The sequence below is a fragment of the Microcaecilia unicolor genome, chromosome 1, assembly GCF_901765095.1.
Source record: "Microcaecilia unicolor chromosome 1, aMicUni1.1, whole genome shotgun sequence".
Taxonomy (NCBI): domain Eukaryota; kingdom Metazoa; phylum Chordata; class Amphibia; order Gymnophiona; family Siphonopidae; genus Microcaecilia; species Microcaecilia unicolor.
Window position 1 is genome coordinate 467,477,679 of NC_044031.1, and position 19,564 is coordinate 467,497,242.

At 41.6% G+C, this 19,564-nt stretch overlaps 1 protein-coding gene across 4 annotated transcripts in view; it reads left to right on the top strand.

Annotated features, from left to right (window-relative positions):
- The window catches only part of RBBP8 (RB binding protein 8, endonuclease), a 278,475-nt gene that overhangs the window by 225,617 nt on the left and 33,294 nt on the right, over positions 1–19,564 (top strand). For 2 of the 4 annotated variants that reach the window (XM_030213485.1, XM_030213470.1), the window contains exons 16-17: positions 12,364–12,543; positions 16,398–16,467. In XM_030213485.1, coding sequence (XP_030069345.1) covers positions 12,364–12,543; positions 16,398–16,467 — 250 coding nt within the window. The remainder of the gene's footprint in view (positions 1–12,363; positions 12,544–16,397; positions 16,468–19,564) is intronic. The other 2 variants (XM_030213463.1, XM_030213478.1) reach the window with 1 other exon arrangement.

Below are 19,564 nucleotides of genomic sequence, written 5' to 3' on the forward strand. Positions count from 1 at the left end.
GATGGATGGTCTAAGTTGATTAAGTGGTTAAGTCTTTGGTCGAGTTGATCAAGATGGTTTAAGAGTGTTGGATGTGGGGTCGGTGGTCTTGGGCTCAGTGGCGGTGGAGATGGGGTTCGTGGTGGGACAGGTCTCTCCAGTGGCTGCTGTGCTGGAAACATCAATGGAAACATCCAGGAGGCCTGATTCGGTATTCGGGTAGACTCGTATATCTTTCAGATGGACCCAGGATGTGTGGTCCTCAAGCTTAGCAGCTGTAGCTGACAGAGCTTCTATCTTGAAGGGGCCAACGTAGATGGAATCTCGCCAGGTTTTGTGCGTGTAATAACGCCGATGCACTAGATCGCCCACTTTGTAAGGGGGGGATCTATTGGCATCACAATCCCCTCTTCTGTCCGAAATGGCCTGTGGAATTGAGGACAGAGAACTTACAATAGTCTGCAAGATATCCCAATATACCGAGTATTGATCGGGCACTTGAGTGTCTGGATTGCCAGGTAGAAGTCGCATTGGACGACCTGTACATAATTGGAAAGGCATCAGTTTAAGGGAAGAGGATGGAGTGGCACGAAGTGATAAGAGTGCCAGTGGGAGGGCATCAAGCCAATTCTTTATCCCATTTGCCATAAGCTGACGCATTTTGGTTTTCAGCAATCCATTGTATCTTTCAACCAAACCATTACTGGTGGGTTTGTAGACACAGACTGTTCTATGCGTAATGCCAAGTGCTGGAAGGAGATTCTGCAGCAGTTCATTTACAAAGTGTGTACCATTATCTGTGGTTATTTTGCCAGGAATACCAAATCGAGGAATAATTTCATTGCATAGTGACTGTGCCATAGTTTGTGCGGTTTCTCTAGAGCAAGGGAAAGCTTCCACCCACTTAGAGAAAGCGTCCACGCAGACAAGCAGATACCGTTTACCACGAACAGGTGTCAGCATATCTGTAAAATCAATATACCAATGTTGGCCAGGTCCCTGGACAACAGGTAAATGACCTGAAGGAATGACAGGTCCTCGTTTAGGTGTATACAGAAAACATTTGTAACAATTATGAACAACAGTGTGACACATGGGCATCATTTGGGGAGCCCATAATTTGGAAGACAGTTGATCATACAATGTATTAGCATTCAAATGCAAAGGGTAATGGAGGGCATGCAGGAGGAGAGACAAAACATGCTGTGAAACACATAGTTGACCATTGGGATGGGTCCAAATACCATTAGGGTTAAGGAAACAGCCTGCTTGCTTCCACAAGGTGATTTCTGCTTGTGTAAGTGAGGACGTGAGGGTAGAAGAGAAGTCAGAAGTTAGGGATTCAGAGGTTACAGGAGGAGTAGGCTCGTTCCGAGGACACTGCAGTACTGGAGATAAGGGAGGTGTAATGATGGGAGGAGCATGAAAAAGGGGAGGGGTACTTGGAGAGGAGGAATCAGATTGTGTGGAATCGGAAGGAGTTGAAGGAGGCGTGTCAAGAAGTGGTGCGTCGGACACAATGACCGGAAGTGCCGCATCGGCAGCGGTTCCGGAAGGAAGACTGGAAAGGGAAGTGACCTCACGGGCTAGTTCATCAGCAACGTGGTTGCCGTTGATGGCGAAAGAAAAGACTGTCTCCTGATGTGCCTTTATCCAGGAGATACTAGTGCGGAGGCCTTTTTGATGACGCTGCTCCAGCGCGTCAAAAAGAGCAGTCCACAACGGTAAGTGACTTAGGGGTTGTCCAGTTGAGGAAATCATACCCCTCTGGTTCCATTTGCGAACATGGGAGTGCAAGGAAGCAAAAACATAGTCTGAGTCAGTGACAATGCTCAAATCTGAGTGTAGTGCTTTGAATAGCAGAACGTACAAAACAGCAGCAAGTTCTGCAGTTTGGGCTGTGAATGCATCTGGTAGCCTGAATTGTACAGGGTCTAGTATGTCTTCTTCTGGTGTATAACGGAGGGCGGCAAAACCAGCTACTCCGTTTTGTTGAGAACCATCTGTAAACCAAATTTCTCCTGTTTGCAAAATTTCAGAATGCAGGTGGAGTGAATCGGGTACAGATAATTGGGTAGTGCACTCATGGGGAAAGATGGCATTCTGTGCTGTCTCTGTTACGGTGAGCAGTGGATCCAAACGTTGAAGGTCAGTTAAAGTTAATGGGTGAATGGAGTGCACTACACTAAACAAAAGTACTTGATACTTTTGCAAACGGCAGACAGTCATGTGACTAATCTGTTTGTCTAATAGATATTTAACATCATGGGACGTGTGAAGGATCACCGGAAGGTGAGGAATGTAGCTGTATAGTTTGGTAACAGCAGTACTGGCGGCAACAAGACCTTTCTCACAAGTTGCAAAAGCTCTTTCGACGGGTGAAAAAGTTCCTGAAAGGTAACCACATGCAAGATCATCATGTTCTTGTGTGATTAGGCAAGACCAAGTATCCTCAGTATGCACAACCCAAAGGTGCACATCCTGAGAAACATCAATGGTTGCCAATGGTGAGGAAAGCATAACATCCTTCACAAGGGCCATAAGATCAGCTGTTTCCTGAGCTGTAAAGTGTAAGGGTTCATGTTTCACTTTCTGTTTACCTTGTAGTTTCATGTAAAATGGCTGAGTCCGGGCGGAATAATTGGGTATCCAAAGGCGACAGAAGTTTAGCATGCCAAGGACACCTCTGAGATCAGAAACTGTTGTGGGCATACGCAAAGAAGAAACGTGTTGTAGGGTATCGGGACCTAGGCCCTTCTGACGGGGGCCAATGTGATGGCCAAGGAAGGTAACATGTGTCTGAGCAACTTTTAATTTCTTTCTGTTAACTTTGTAGCCTTTCGTAGCAAGAAAGCCTAGAAAGTCACAGGTGACTTGAACACAAGTGTCAAAGTCAGGGCATGTGATAAGCATGTCATCCACATACTGAACAATAGAAGTATGTGGTGGGAGAACATACCTGTCACGTTTAAATTCCTGTATGTGTTCTGCTAGAGTTTGGGAAAAGATGGTAGGACTGTCAGTGAATCCCTGGGGAAGGCGAGTCCACTGATATGTTGTGTTATTGAATTGGAAGGCCGTTAGCGGACGGCTTACAGGGTCGAGAGTGATGGAAAAGAAGGCGTTGGATAAATCAATAGTGGAATGGTATGTCTGCAAGGAGATGCTATTGAGGAGTGTAGTCGGGTTTTCCACATTTGGGAATGTAGCATAAGTGAGGTCATTTAGTGCTCGTAAGTCCTGCACTATACGGAAGGTTCCAGGATCCTTCTTTGGAACTGGGAATAATGGAGTGTTGTATGGTGAATTACACTTTTCAATAATACCCTGCTGTAACAAGGAATTAATTTGTTCCTGAGCTCCAGCAATAACTTCAGGCTTCAGTGGATATTGGGCAATTTTGGGGCCTGTACAGCCAGGTAAGAGCTGGATACGATGGGGAGGGCCTGTTACTTCACCATAGGGTTTGTCAGGTGTGGCCCAAAGAAAACCTGGTAGGTCATTCAGTGCAATCTCTATTTGTTTTTCAACCATAGAGGTGACAGCCATCATGAGTGAAGTACTTTCATTAGGGGAAGGATCAAAATGAATTTCAAAATGAAACGATGTCAACAGATCTCTTCCAAGTAAATTGACAGGACATAGTGGAGCATACAAAAAGGGAGCCGAAAGTTGTAGATCGGCATATTTAATGGGCAGAGGCTCTAGCAGTGGTGTGTCTGTTGGGACACCATCAAATCCAGTCCTGTTATATTCAGTGTTACCGCTGTCAACAATTTGGTCATTATGCGGCAGAGTGTCCTCAGCCACCGCCCCATAGAGTTATGAGACAGCTCCGCCAAAATCCTCCAGAACGGCAGTCTTTCCCTCTATGGAACCCTGACCAACGCCGTCCACAGTGACTAGGCGTGGTCCACACTACAGCAGGACTGGATGATCCTATGATCACCTTGTTAATCTGTGATGTTCCCGTCCCCTTTTTAATTGACACAGGCGCTTCTCGCTCTGTGCTTGCCCACGTTCCGCATAAACTGCAGAAATTTCTCACAGTTTCTCCAGACAATATTACCACCACAGGATTTGATGGTGTCCCAACAGACACACCACTGCTAGAGCCTCTGCCCATTAAATATGCCGATCTACAACTTTCGGCTCCCTTTTTGTATGCTCCACTTGGTGCAACAGATGCAACAGTGTCCGGGATATCAGGGCGCGGTTGTGTTGACAGGGACTTGCGTAAGGAACGAAGTCCTTCTGAAACGAACGCGAGGTCATCTCCCATACTGGCCAATGTGAGGCCATGTGGCGGCATACGGCATGCCCCTGAAGGAATCGGAGTGTCAAGGGGAAGGGTCTTGGGTAGTGCAAGGTGAGATGAATCTTCTTCCCGAAAGGAAGTAATCGCTCCACCCTCCACTGAGGAGGAGAAACTTAGCACCGGGGGAGGTTCGTTTCGAATATCCTCCACGTCAGATTTAGTTGGGAGTTGTTGTTTTAAAACTTCCCATGCTTCTTCTAATGGGGAGGGTCTAACTTTTGGTCGCGCACCCAATTGATCCCATCTAGGTGGAGTAGAACACTCAGGTTCTAAAGTGGGCATGGAAGGGTTCACTGGAACAGGGGGCTCGTCGGGGTCACCAAATGTAAATTTTAAAGGCCCTCTTTGCGCCCCAGGAATACCCTTCTCCAGGGACAAAGGGTCTGCGCTTCCACTATCTGTTGGGCCGCCTGCCTAAATTCCTTTGATATTCCACCCCAGTGATATTTCTGTTGTGGAGGCACCAGAAGGCGTAACTCTAGGATAATGGCCATGACCATGGCCTTCTGTCTATCAGGATCTAAGTGAATCCTTGGTCATCTATGTACCCACATGCATTCTATTACAATGCAACAGTAATTTATATACACACTGACTGTTAGTTGTGTGTGTGGCTTAGTTTGTTGTATCAATGACAGGTGAAGAATACTTGAAAATAAAGACAGAGATAGATTTCAGAAAGAAGGCTTTATTCTTACCAAGTTTTCAATTAAGTACAGACATCAAACAGATTCTGGGTTCAATCGCATAGAGCTCCGCCGTCTGAGAAGTGTTGGGGAAGACTCCAACTCTCTCTCAAAATCTTATCTCTTTTATAGCCCCAGGTCCCAATACAAGTCAATTGTGAGGTACCTTTTTTTCTAATATTTCTCAATTTCTGAGATCATACTTTCGTATCCGGCCAGATGTTCATCTGTACCCATTTCTTTTCCGTTCTATCTATTTCTAGAGATTGCCACACTTCCGTAAATGTCAACATGTTTTTGGAACAAGTTGTTTTTCTCGTTTACTAAAATATCTTTATATTAAGATCTCAGTTTCACATCTTCCTTTTGTAATACCTTTCATAACATCTTATGATCTGTGTGCCATCTTATGGAAAATAAGTCCCATTTTAAGAACCTCATTTTATTCCTTTTACCCATTATTCTTTCATTATAGGTGCTATATTCAATTAGAAGGTTGTACCTGGTTGTGTTAAGACTCATTGTTCAGACCTGCTTTTTGCAGATTCTCAAATATGACATCATTAGCTTGTTATTTGGCCTAGTCAGTACTTTTTCAGTTGCTTTAGGCTGTGTAGCTTAGCCCACCACTATTCCACCTAGGCTTAACGCTGTGAACACTAGAGTCCTACCAATCATGTAACTTAGTACTACATAGTAGTAACATAGTAAATGACGGCAGAAAAAGACCTGCATGGTCCATCCAGTCTGCCCAACAAGACAAACTCATATGTGCTACTTTTTGTGTATACCCTACTTTGATTTGTACCTGTCCTCTTCAGGGCACAGACCGTATAAGTCTGCCCAGCACTATCCCCGCCTCCCACCACTGGCTCTGGCACAGACCGTATAAGTCTGCCCAGCACTATCCTCGCCTCCCACCACCGGCTGGCTCTGCCACCCAATCTCAACTAAGCTCCTTAGGATCCATTCCTTCTGAACAGGATTCCTTTATGTTTATCCCATGCATGTTTGAATTCTGTTACCGTTTTCATTTCCACCACCTCCCGCGGGAGGGCATTCCAAGCATCCACTACTCTCTCCGTACTGGTAACCACCCACTCACCAAAATTTCTGCTTCCTTCTGGTCAAGTTCCCTACTGATTTCTAGGGACATACATACCCTTACAAAACTCAGCAGTCACACAGTTTGTAGAAATTTGCCTTCAGATCAAATTTTTAAAATGCTGTTATTAACTAGCTAGTTCTAGATGCCAAATTAATAATCCAAAAAGTTTATTACGGAATGGTTGGAGATCATGATCAAGAAAATTAAGATCTAATTCTGCAAACAACCAACAAGTAAATAATATTCATATAAATAAGTTTCACTGTATTTGATGCATGGAAAGTTTTGGATAGATTGATCATGTGTAGAGCTGGGTGAGGTCTTGTCACAGGTGTGCTTCCTTTGTACTCCCAAGCCAATCAAAACACAAAGCAGAAGCCTCTGACCAGTGATACTTTAGAATATTATAGTCTTATAACTCCTGGAGAATGCTAGGAAATATTTTTTCAAGGCACCATTCTGAGTGAATTGTAAAAGGATCAAAAGGCCAACAGGCTAGGCTGAAGGGAAAGAGTTAGGCTGGCACCTCTGTCTGTCCAAGGATTGCCCAAGACTGGACATCTTACTGGGGAAATGAAGGTTGTGATGCACATAAAATCCCATGTTTAACCACATGCACTTCCAGATCAAACACAAAAATTACTGGTATCATCAATCAATCGTAGATGCAAGGTTTTTAAAAAGTTTTGAAAAAATATTACAGTGAACTGTAAAGTTATGTTGAAATCTTTTTCCCAGAATATAAGAAGCAGGAACAGTTAATATGTCTTCCTTTTACGTACCAACCAGTATACAGAAACAGATTATCTTAACAATTGGCAGCTCATTTATAATAAGTAAACAACAAACAAGGAACGAAATAGGGATTAAACAGGTTTTTTTTTTTAACTAAGATATATTTTAACTAACCAATGCCTGGTAAGCTCCAGTAGCAGTCTGTTCACAGTTGCTCTTCTGAGGTGGACCAGGGTCTCAATATAGATATGGTTGGTTATGTTTCTCAGCTAGGAATTCTAATAAATTCTGGGAGGGGTTTCTTGAGCAGGTGCTACCTAACCAATCCTAATTCAGGGTTCTGCATAAGCTTCTTGGGAAGAATCAGAAAATGCCTCCATTCTGAGAGGTAATTTTAACCCATTGTCAAGGATCTATGGTTATGGTATGAGCACAAAGTTAGTTTATTCATCACTATACCTATACCAGTCAGTCAAAAACAAGGCAAGCAAGACAAGTGGACTGTTCCAGTAATACAAGAGGCATGCCATTCATCAGCGAAAACACAAGTAAGAAACAATAAATTTGGCCAGAGGAAGGGAATCAGTACCCCCAGCCACTTTAGGCTGATCTATGCTGGGCCAATTGGAACACAAGAGTATAATATGTGCACAGAATAATCGGAAATTGGTGCCCTAGAACACTCATGACTGGCCTGTGCCTGACACGAGAGCCTCCCAGCTGCCTGGAATTACAGAACTTCAAACATGAAGAGGTCAATTCCATGATAACTTAAGAGCCTGCAATGGGAAAGATGTTCTCGCTGGAGAAAACAAAATTCCCAGGGGAAAATAAGGAATCATAGAGCAGATTGTAAAAAAAAAACAACTGTTTCACAACAGAGGCAAACCCAAAAGAATTTAAAATCTCAGTGGAATCAAGCCACTAAAAGAGTTCAAGTGCACCAGTATCATAGGAGCACTCAGACACGCCTCAGTAGTATACCTCACAGCTTTTGTCAAAACTAATTTTGCATGTTTTTGATTAGTGGGTACACCTAGTTGCATCAGCCCATCAGAATCAAGGATCTGCCCATGCCACACCCACACTCTGCCATAAGCCATGCTCACCCCACCCCTTTGGTATCACTGGATGTGATATAACCCCACTCCTTTTGCATAACTGCCCCAGCAGTGCCTTCTTTGTATAACACCATCCCTTTTTTATATAACCCCCACCTCTTTCTGTGATGTCTCAAAAATGTCATAACTTCACCCAGGCAACACTCATTTTTCAAGATGGCAGCAACCACTGGACACCTCAACATCACTTCCTGTTTCATACTACTCGTTGCCATCTTGGATGTGTCATGTGACGGGAAGTGATATCAATTGCCCCCCTTCGACACCTCCGCCCGTAGTCCTGGAGGAGCATGCACAGTTTGTTTTAGCCCTGTCCTTAAACCTCTGTTTTTAATTTTTTTTTTTTTTTTAATCCGTTCACTCCCACTGTTTTGTCTCTTGAGCCCTCTGTTTTTTTTTACAATATGTGTCAACAGGCAGAAGTCAGTTACAGCTAAAATGTTCATTCCACGGACAAAAGAACATCCCATTTCCTTTTTAGAAAAAATTAGCAGATACAAGCAGTTTTAAGATAACTTTCATGAAACCCAGAGTGGTCTGGCTTGTCAGGCTTTTCCTGATATCTCTCAAATCATGCTGAGTTTTTAAACTCCTTTTCTAAACAGTGTAGCAAAAAGACTTGTTGTTTTAACAAAACAGCCATGCCTGAAAAACTGTTTGATTTTAAGACAGCAATCCCTAAAATGTGTGTATTCACAATGGAGAAGGGTAGTTAGTGGGGTTCCTCAGGGGTCTGTGCTAAGACCGCTGCTTTTTAATATATTTATAAATGATTTAGAGATGGAAGTAACTAGCGAGGTAATTAAATTTGCTGATGACACAAAGTTATTCAAAGTTGTTAAATCGCAACAGGATTGTGAAAAATTACAAGAGGACCTTACAAGACTGGGAGACTGGGCGGCTAAATGGCAGATGACGTTTAACGTGAGCAAGTGCAAGGTGATGCATGTGGGAAAAAAGAACCCGAATTATAGCTACGTCATGCAAGGTTCCACGTTAGGAGTTACGGACCAAGAAAGGGATCTGGGTGTCGTCGTCGATAATACACTGAAACCTTCTGCTCAGTGTGCTGCTGCGTCTAGGAAAGCAAATAGAATGTTGGGTATTATTAGGAAAGGTATGGAAAACAGGTGTGAGGATGTTATAATGCCGTTGTATCGCTCCATGGTGCTACTGCACCTTGAGTATTGTGCTCAATTCTGGTCGCCACATCTCAAGAAAGATATAGTAGAATTGGAAAAGGTGCAGAGAAGGGCGACTAAAATGATAGCAGGGATGGGACGACTTCCCTATGAAGAAAGATTAAGGAGGCTAGGGCTATTCAGCTTGGAGAAGAGACGGCTGAGGGGAGACATGATAGAGGTATATAAAATAATGAGTGGAGTGGAACAGGTGGATGTGAAGCATCTGTTCACGCTTTCCAAAAATACTAGGACTAGGGGGCATGCGATGAAACTACAGTGTAGTAAATTTAAAACAAATCGGAGAAAATTTTTCTTCACCCAACGTATGATTAAACTCTGGAATTCGTTGCCGGAGAAAGTGGTGAAGGCGGTTAGCTTAGCAGAGTTTTAAAAGGGGTTGGACGGTTTCCTAAAGGACAAGTCCATAAACCGCTGCCAAATGGACTTGGGGAAAAAGCCACAATTCTGGGAATAACATGTATAGAATGTTTATACGTTTGGGAAGCTTGCCAGGTGCCCTTGGCCTGGATTGGCGCTGTCGTGGACAGGATGCTGGGCTCGATGGACCCTTGGTCTTTTCCCAGTATAGCATTACTTATGTACTTATATTTACCATGCATGACGATAAACTCAGACCTCCCCCTTCTCCTGGAGCAAGCCCTACTGATGGAGGGACGTGCTGGTTTTATAAGCATTTCCCCTTTCCTCTCGTACACAAAAAAGCTGTGTCACTCTGTGTGAGGTCAGTCAGATATTTTGGCCCTTCTCAATCCCCCATCACTCCCCTTTCTGAGGCTAGGCCGAAAGAAAAAAACAAACAAACTGTTTTTAGAGATGAACAGTGCCATGCATGTTATCCAGTATAAGATGAGGGGGAAATGGGGCCAGTGACCCTCCCCCTACACTCACCCTTGTGGGGGATAACCACCTCCCTTTTGGAGGATAACTAGTGGTGGATTACCAACTTACACCAGACATTGTTGTTAGTAGATCAGTTAATTTATTATTCTCATCTCTGACAGTACACAAGCCATGTGTCAGATAGATGTTTTTGCAAAACTCTTGTCACGTGTGGCTGTTTTAAAATGTATTGACACAATACTGAAGCACCTGTCGGGGCAAAAACGTTAGTTTAGAACACCAGGCAGAATTTCGTACAGCAGTCTATGCATAGCCTGCTTTTTTGGGGGGGGGGGGGGGGGGGTCGTCCCCCAAACCCCACCTCCCTCTTTCAACTTGTAAGGACAGTAGTCAGCCAGAAAGGGAAGTAGGTTATGCGAATGGAATGTTTGGCAGCTTCCAGGCATTTGGAAAAGCATTTCATACTACTGAATGTTTTTATTGACTGGAAAAAAAGTTGCAGATAAGCTTTTTAAAAATGAACATAGTTGCAGAACAGTACTTTATACCTGGATTGCTTGCTGTAAAATGTTTTAACCTAAGAAGCATGTGATACAAGCCAAAAGATTGAGAAGAATAGAAACGGGTACAAATTTTAACAAATAAAAGTTAAGTAAAACACATGCAAAGAAGTTTTTGAGTACTTTGCACAAGTACATTGTGTGGATATGATCAGTAGTCATTTTGTGATAAGCATGCCTCTTACACAGAAAAAAAAGCACAAATGCAAAATCAGAAAATCTCTGCAGTGTGGTGATCCTTTACTGACAGGTGAAAAATATTTATGCTATATGACGGCCGGCTTAGGCCTAAAATCATCTCAAAGGTATTTCATTTATGACTGTGAATGTATGCAGGAAACGGGGTTACACATCCCCAATTACATCTTTGCAACGGATCTTTACAATGAGCATGAGCGGGAATTCAAGGGGTTGAGCTGCCTCTCTGAGTTCATTGGGTCTTTTATTGACAAATGGTTCAAGGACTACATTTTCATAACTCACAATTCAAAAGAGTGCAACGTCTATTTCGTCCCTATCCCCTATCACTCCCCCCCCCCCCCCCCCTTTTTTTTATGCAGCCAGGCTGAAAGATGAAAAAAAGCTGTTTTTAGAGATCTGAAGTAGGTCATATGAATGAAATGTATGACTGCTTTGAAATGAACGACTCCTCTTCAAAGAATGGAAAAAGGACCCAAATGAAGAAAATAAGAAGCAACATAAGCACTGGCAAGTCATATGCAAAGCATTAATAAAGATGGCTAAAAGAGAATATGAAGGGAAACTTGCCGCAAAGGCTAAAACTCCCAGTAACATTTTTTCAGGTACATCAGAAGCAGAAAACCTGCAAGGGAATCCGCGGGACCTTCCTCAGGAGTGCTCACTCCAAAGTGATATCATCACTACAGGAGTACGTTGTTCTACATGTTTATGCAACTCTGTGGAGTTATTCATTTGAAAGACTTCGACCCCTGATGAAGGCTTTCCAGCCGAAACACGGCTTTTGGGGGGTCAGATTTACTACTGGCAAATATTTGGACACTTTTCACCCATGGTTTGCCATGGTTACTTGGTACAGTCCCACTTCCACCTTTGTATAGGAAATCATTTTTGGCTCTTAAGTTGTGGGTGCTAGTATGGCGGGGGGAGGATGCTTTATTTATTTTTTTTTTAATTGTATTCCCTCCATGCATGTCTCTTGTGACATTTCAAGGCAATAAATATATTTTTTTTGGATTCACTTCATCTTGAGAAATTTATTGTTAAACATACAAATGTGCGTAATAAGGGGCTGGGAAGAATTATGGAACTGTTAAGATGAATTGATTTATAGTTAAGTGTTTATCCCTTTCACCTGTGCTGATGTCTTTTGAATGTCGTATTTGTTCGCAGTGATACGGGATCCTTGATTTGATGATTTACCCCAATTGATTTGTTTTCCTTAGTTTCTTTAATGCTCTTTTTGGAATGTATATTTTAAACCCTTAGTTTAAAAAAAGGAGTAGCTACAGATGGCATATGAATTAAGTAATGTCACAGTCTTTTATAAAATTACCCCATTTGCTTATAAGACCCTTACATTGTATGTTTTATGCATTGCTACTTGTTTTGTAAATCACATTGAACTGGGTTATGTCTAAAGAACGCATGTATATAATATAACATGCTCCTTTTCAGCCAGGGCCAGCAATCTCATGGGAGAATTTAATTTCTACTTTATTTTGCCATCAAATCTGAACAGTCTCTGCTAAGTGACTTCAAACAAGCAACAATTTGGAAGGTTATTGTTTAGAAGGAAAGCTTTATGTAGTCTGTTTTTTGGTCAGTCACTGTGTTCATTTATGTAGATGGAGAGCACAAAGGGAACGAGAGCTTTGCAGAAATATTTGACCAGACAGCATATGAAGAATATGAATCCTGCCTTGGAGAGCAAAGTTCTCCCACAAAGTGTGACCAAGGAGGAAAATCAGAGGAAGAGCAGGAGGTGTTGGATCACATTGAACATATTGAGAGTAAGTATGTGTTTGAGGGGGAGGATGATAAAATATTTTTCTAATTTTTGTTTAACCTTTGTAATTTTAATGATCTACTTCCTAACTGTGTGAGTTCTCTAAGTAAGTGTGGCACCTATTCTTGAATGGCGCAGTTAGTAATGTGCCCTGCACTTTCAAATTTCTGCAACAGGAAAAGGTAGACTTTGATATCTACTTCATTAAGCTAGCAATTATACCAGCAAGGTTTCCTTTCAGATAGGATGTATAAACTTTACAGGATGTTATAAGACTTAAGGCAAAGTGACATGCTTTCCTTGATGAAGGAATTTATATACATAATGGAGACCTGTCTTAAGTTTATACATCGACAGTTGTCAGTTTTCTAGAAAAGTGTGTTTTATCCATAATGGGGACTTGATCAACCCCAATTTAAGTTCCCGTTTATTACCTAAGTTTCATATGAAGCCTGTCTGGCTAATACCCCTGGAATCTGATCACATTTTCAAAGTGCCTCCCCAGACCCTTATTTTACATGTGAAGCTCTCACTTCCCCACTCCCTCACTGAGGCAGAAGAAGGCATGCTTTCCCACCTTCCTGCCCTAGTGCCAAGTTGTGAATTCTTTCAAGGATGATAATCTGGAAATAAGAGTACAAGCATAAATTTGCATAGTCTTGATGGTGGAAATTTATGCATAGAAACTTTGCACATATTTTGAAAATAAAATGTATGCATACAGTTTTCCCCAACTTATATTACACCCTTCAAAACACCTACATTTAGCCACTCACTGAAAGACAATTTCCAGCCCAATAGTATAATCTGGTTCGGGGGGTAACGGTGCGAGGGCCGCTTGATAACAATGATCATAATATGATCGGTTTTGATATTGGCTGCGAAGTAAGTGAACTCAGGAAATCAAATACACTCCTTTAGAAAAGGAGACTACGATAAAATGAGGAGAACGGTGAAAAAAAGACTGAAGGGAGCGGCTGAAAGGGTAAAAAACTTGAATCAGGCGTGGATGCTGTTCAAAAACACCATCCTAGAAGTACAGGACAAATATATTCTGCGTATTAGAAAAAGAGGAAAAAAGACCAAACGTCAGCCGGCGTGGCTAAACGGTAAGGTAAAGGAAGCTAATAGAGCCAAAAAACAATCCTTCAGAAAATGGAGAAGGGAACCGACGGAAGACAATAAGATAAAGCATAAGGAATGTCAAGCCAAATGCAAAAAGGAGATAAGGAGGGCTAAGAAGGACTTTGAAAAAAAGTTAGCGTTAGAAGCGAAAACACATAGCAAAAAATTTTTTAGGTATATTAAAAGCAGAAATCCAGCTAAAGAATTGATAGGGCCGCTGGATGACGGTGGTGTTAAATCAGGGAGGACAAAGCTGTAGCGGAGAAATTAAATGAATTCTTTGCTTTGGTCTTCACCAAGGAGGATTTGGGAGGGATACCGGTGCCGGAAAAGGTATTTGAAGCAGACGAGTCAGAAAGACTAAATGATTTCTCTGAAAACTTGGAGGATGTAATGGGGCAGTTGTCTATAAAATTTCCAATGAAATCATCAATTGTTTGTTTTAATTCTTGAAGGAATTTTCTGTCAAAAAGCAGGATGAGTTGGCCCCACATGTGGTTGGTGTCATTCAGTGGTGCCAAATGGAGCAGTTGCCTCAGAACAAATTAGAAAGTTGTCTGTGCATGAGCAAGAATTCTTGCACATAGTGTCCCCATGCGAGCCCTTTGGTACCTGATGTATTTTTCTCCTGTGGTATTCACCACAGCCCTTCCATTTTTTTCTCTCACTTTCTTATCTCATTCTTGTCTTGATCTCTTCCAAATTTTTTTTTAAATAAGCCCTGACTTTCTCTATTTTTTATTGTACACTATGACTTCCATAAATGTTTTGACAGGAAAACAGGCCTCCTTTAACACATGATGTCTGCATAATCTATCTAGGCCCATTTCATGATGAACAGTACTGTTATAACTGTAGAAGAATGTCTTCAAGGGCCAGAAAGAGCCAACATAGTAAATTAGCAGAATTCCTGGTTTCTCCAAGTAAGTCTTGTGCATCTTCAATGCCTAAAGATCCCCCTCTATATCTGTAGAGTCAGTTTCAAAATCTCCCTCATTGGCGGGAAGACTATATAGTAGCTTCTTGAGCTCAGCCCTGACTGTTAAACATCTGTCTTCCTCCCCTAAGGAGATATAGCAAAGTTTTCTCCAGTACTGAAGGTAAAAAGAGAAGGTGATGGGAAAAAAAAAATAGAAAACTTCGTCATGAGGATAAACACCAGGACAAAAGCACCCCATTTCGGCATCATAATAGGAATGCAGATTTCAGACTACTGTTGTGATTCCAGTTCAGAGGATTAGCACCTCTGTTATGGCTCACTGAATGGACTGGAAACTGTCAGCACAGATGCTGCTGTTTGGACACTGTTTTAATGCCAAAACTTTGCAGCTATACCATACAAAGAGCCAGACATTACTAAGCAGCATCACCATAGTCCATGCATAGGTTAGCCAGAGTGTATCTGCCTTATCATGGGATGTCCTATACTCATCATAGGCAGTTCCAATATCCAGCATTGTATCCCCTCTTATTGGTCCTGTGTTAGTTTTTATTGTAATATGTTTATTAAGTCACAACCACAGAATAATAAAAAATGAATAGATTTAAAATGTACAAAATGCCTAAACAAAATGCAAAATATAAAGGACTTAAAACAATTTTATATTTTATCCCCTATCTCATCCCCCAAACACCCCCTACAATTCCCACCCTCCGCCATTCCCAACTTAGCCTTCTCTCCCTGCAGCCCACGGTAAAGTCCATCTTATACCTCTAGATCATTCAATAATGCAGAACAAACATGTGTCGTTAATGTACTCAGATAAGGGTCCCAAAGTTTTAGGAAAACACAGTATTATCAACAGATAATTTCTCCATATGCATCAGTTCATGCATTTGGTTTTGCCATTGCATCAAGGTCAGGGTTTGGTCCCTAATCCACTGCAATAGGATGCAGCGCTTGGCCACTAAACATACTTTACATAGAAACAAGGAGGACACCTACACTCTTTTCACAATATCATCCATAGGATCCAACAAACCTCTGCGAGGGGTTGCCTCAAAGGTCTGACCATACATTTGGCCCAGATGCAACCACAAAGTTTTTCAAAAGTCCAAAATCTTAGGGTATTTCCATATATAATGCTTAAGTGGACCTTCCACAGCGTGACATTTTAGGCATGTTCAATCTGTGAGATACCCTAATTTGGTACATGTAGGTCGACTCGACACCCCTCAAAGGCTTCTAGAAATGTTTTCTGAACTGGAGAGGTTTGTTCACACAGGCTCCATCAGATGATGTTACCCAGTTTTTGAGAATTTATATCCTTCTGTCCATAGAGATCACTCAAACCAGTAAGTAACTTGTTTTTCCCCAACCTACACCCCTTCACCAGGGGTTCAGGGAAATTACAGGGAAATCAGCTTGAGGAATTAATGACTTGGCAGTAAAATGTTCAATTAATAACGTATTAATACTTAACTGTGTGTATGTTTGAAATATAGAAGGTATTTCACTTTCATGTATTGCTTCCGCAGCTTTTTATTATCATTATCTTATATTTCTATGCAGTAAACAGTGGCACTCTTTGAAACATGTCTAGTTCAGATCATATGAATTACTGACATTTCTTTATTAAGAACATTATTCTTGTTTGCAAATTTTTGGCATTGGCTTATTTATTTTTACTTTTCCATTGAGCGTCAAAATAACAAGTGACACAAAACCAGTTCTGCAGTACAGAAGAAACACCATATTAATAAGTGGCATATTCTTTGTTTAAATATTTTTAGAACGTGAAGATAAAAGTGATACAGCCAGAAAGAGAGCATCGGTGGAACCATATTGCAAAAGCATCAAAAGGTAACAGCCTTCAAGGGATTTACATTTAATTAGTATAAAATTATTGTAGACAAATATTATAAAGGAACAGGTCAGTATTCAGTAATCTTGTGAGCAAAGGATAAAGTTGCCTGGATAACTTTAGCTGAAAGCTTAATGATACTTATCTGGGTAAAAGTGTCTTTGAATGTGCTTAGCTAAAGTTACTGAGAAAAACTTATCCAGGTAACTTTGCCACTCTTGGGTTTGTTTTGTTTTTTAATATTCAGAAAGAAACAGGCCAGCAGTTCCCCAATCTCCTCTTCCTCCTATCTGCAGGATTTTAAAAAGTAAAATCAAAGGGCCCAAGCTCATGCCTCTTCCCTAAGTTAAAAGATATTGCAGTGCATAAGTACATAAGTAGTGCCATACTGGGAAAGACCAAAGGTCCATCTAGCCCAGCATCCTGTCACCGACAGTGGCCAATCCAGGTCAAGGGCACCTGGCACGCTCCCCAAACGTAAAAACATTCCAGACAAGTTGTACCTAAAAATGCGGAATTTTTCCAAGTCCATTTAATAGCGGTCTATGGACTTGTCCTTTAGGAATCTATCTAACCCCTTTTTAAACTCCGTCAAGCTAACCGCCCGTACCACGTTCTCCGGCAACGAATTCCAGAGTCTAATTACACGTTGGGTGAAGAAAAATTTTCTCCGATTCGTTTTAAATTTACCACACTGTAGCTTCAACTCATGCCCTCTAGTCCTAGTATTTTTGGATAGCGTGAACAGTCGCTTCACATCCACCCGATCCATTCCACTCATTATTTTATACACTTCTATCATATCTCCCCTCAGCCGTCTCTTCTCCAAGCTGAAAAGCCCTAGCCTTCTCAGCCTCTCTTCATAGGAAAGTCGTCCCATCCCCACTATCATTTTCGTCGCCCTTCGCTGTACCTTTTCCAATTCTACTATATCTTTTTTGAGATACGGAGACCAGTACTGAACACAATACTCCAGGTGCGGTCGCACCATGGAGCGATACAACGGCATTATAACATCCGCACACCTGGACTCCATACCCTTCCTAATAACACCCAACATTCTATTCGCTTTCCTAGCCGCAGCAGCACACTGAGCAGAAGGTTTCAGCGTATCATCGACGACGACACCCAGATCCCTTTCTTGATCCGTAACTCCTAACGCGGAACCTTGCAAGACGTAGCTATAATTCGGGTTCCTCTTACCCACATGCATCACTTTGCACTTGTCAACATTGAACTTCATCTGCCACTTGCACGCCCATTCTCCCAGTCTCGCAAGGTCCTCCTGTAATCGTTCACATTCCTCCTGCGACTTGACGACCCTGAATAATTTTGTGTCATCGGCGAATTTAATTACCTCACTAGTTATTCCCATCTCTAGGTCATTTATAAATACATTAAAAAGCAACGGACCCAGCACAGACCCCTGCGGGACCCCACTAACTACCCTCCTCCACTGAGAATACTGGCCACGCAATCCTACTCTCTGCTTCCTATCTTTCAACCAGTTCTTAATCCATAATAATACCCTACCTCCGATTCCATGACTCTGCAATTTCTTCAGGAGTCTTTCGTGCGGCACTTTGTCAAACGCCTTCTGAAAATCCAGATATACAATATCAACCGGCTCCCCATTGTCCACATGTTTGCTTACCCCCTCAAAAAAATGCATTAGATTGGTGAGGCAAGACTTCCCTTCACTAAATCCGTGCTGACTTTGTCTCATCAGTCCATGTTTTTGTATATGCTCTGCAATTTTATTCTTAATAATTGCCTCCACCATCTTGCCCGGCACCGACGTCAGACTCACCGGTCTATAATTTCCTGGATCTCCTCTGGAACCCTTCTTAAAAATCGGAGTAACATTGGCTACCCTCCAGTCTTCCGGTACTACACTCGATTTTAGGGACAGATTGCATATTTCTAACAGTAGCTCCGCAAGTTCATTTTTTAGTTCTATTAATACTCTGGGATGAATACCATCAGGTCCCGGTGATTTACTACTCTTCAGCTTGCTGAACTGACCCATTACATCCTCCAAGGTTACACAGAATTTGTTTAGTTTCTCCGACTCCCCCGCTTCAAATATTCTTTCCGGCACCGGTGTCCCCCCCCAAATCCTCCTCGGTGAAGACCGAAGCAAAGAATTCATTTAATTTCTCCGCTACGGCTTTGTCCTCCTTGATCGCCCCTTTAACACCATTTTCGTCCAGCGGCCCAACCGACTCTTTGGCCGGTTTCCTGCTTTTAATGTATCTAAAAAAATTTTTACTATGTATTTTTGCTTCCAACGCTAATTTCTTCTCAAAGTCCTTTTTTGCCCTCCTTATCTCCGCTTTGGCCAACCCAATTTCTCCCTCTGACCCCAAGATTTTTTTTAACGTACTGAGACCAAACAGCCTTCTTCGTTCCCCCATCTTCTGTGTTTAGAAAAGTTTTCTAAATCCACATCTCCCATTATCATTGGTCCAAAAAAACTTTTGTTTGTTGTTTTTTCTATTTGTATTGATCTATTTAATTAGTTCAAGTGCATAATATCACATTTATCAAAAATCATAGTACGAATTTTCCAAATTTTACAACGGCTCATAAAAAAATAGAGCAAGCTAAGTGTTAGCTTTTTTATGGGGTGTAAGCTAAGTGCTCCACTGTTTTTACGAGCAGTTGCAAAATTTGGAAAATTCATGCTATGATTTTTGATAAATGTGGTATTATTCACTTGAACTGATTTAGTTAAATAGATCAATACAAATTTTTAAAAAATGTTTTTTTGTACCAATGATAATAATCATTACCCCAGTAAAAGATGCTGAACAATAAGTAGGCGTTTACGTGTTTGAGGTCTTTTCCTCATGATTTTATCTATATATAAATGGTTTATGTATGGTTTTAACTAGGTTCTACTGTTTGTGGTTCCATTGTGGCAAGGTTTTGAACACCAGTAATTCTCCACTGTTAGTGCAACACTTTTGCATGTGCGTACCAGATGACAACCAAAAGTACTCTCCAGTTTTTAATAAATCTGTCATTCTTCATCTTTTTTTCCTAGATCTCATACAGATAAGGTTGAGACAACATTAGATACTTTGGAATGTA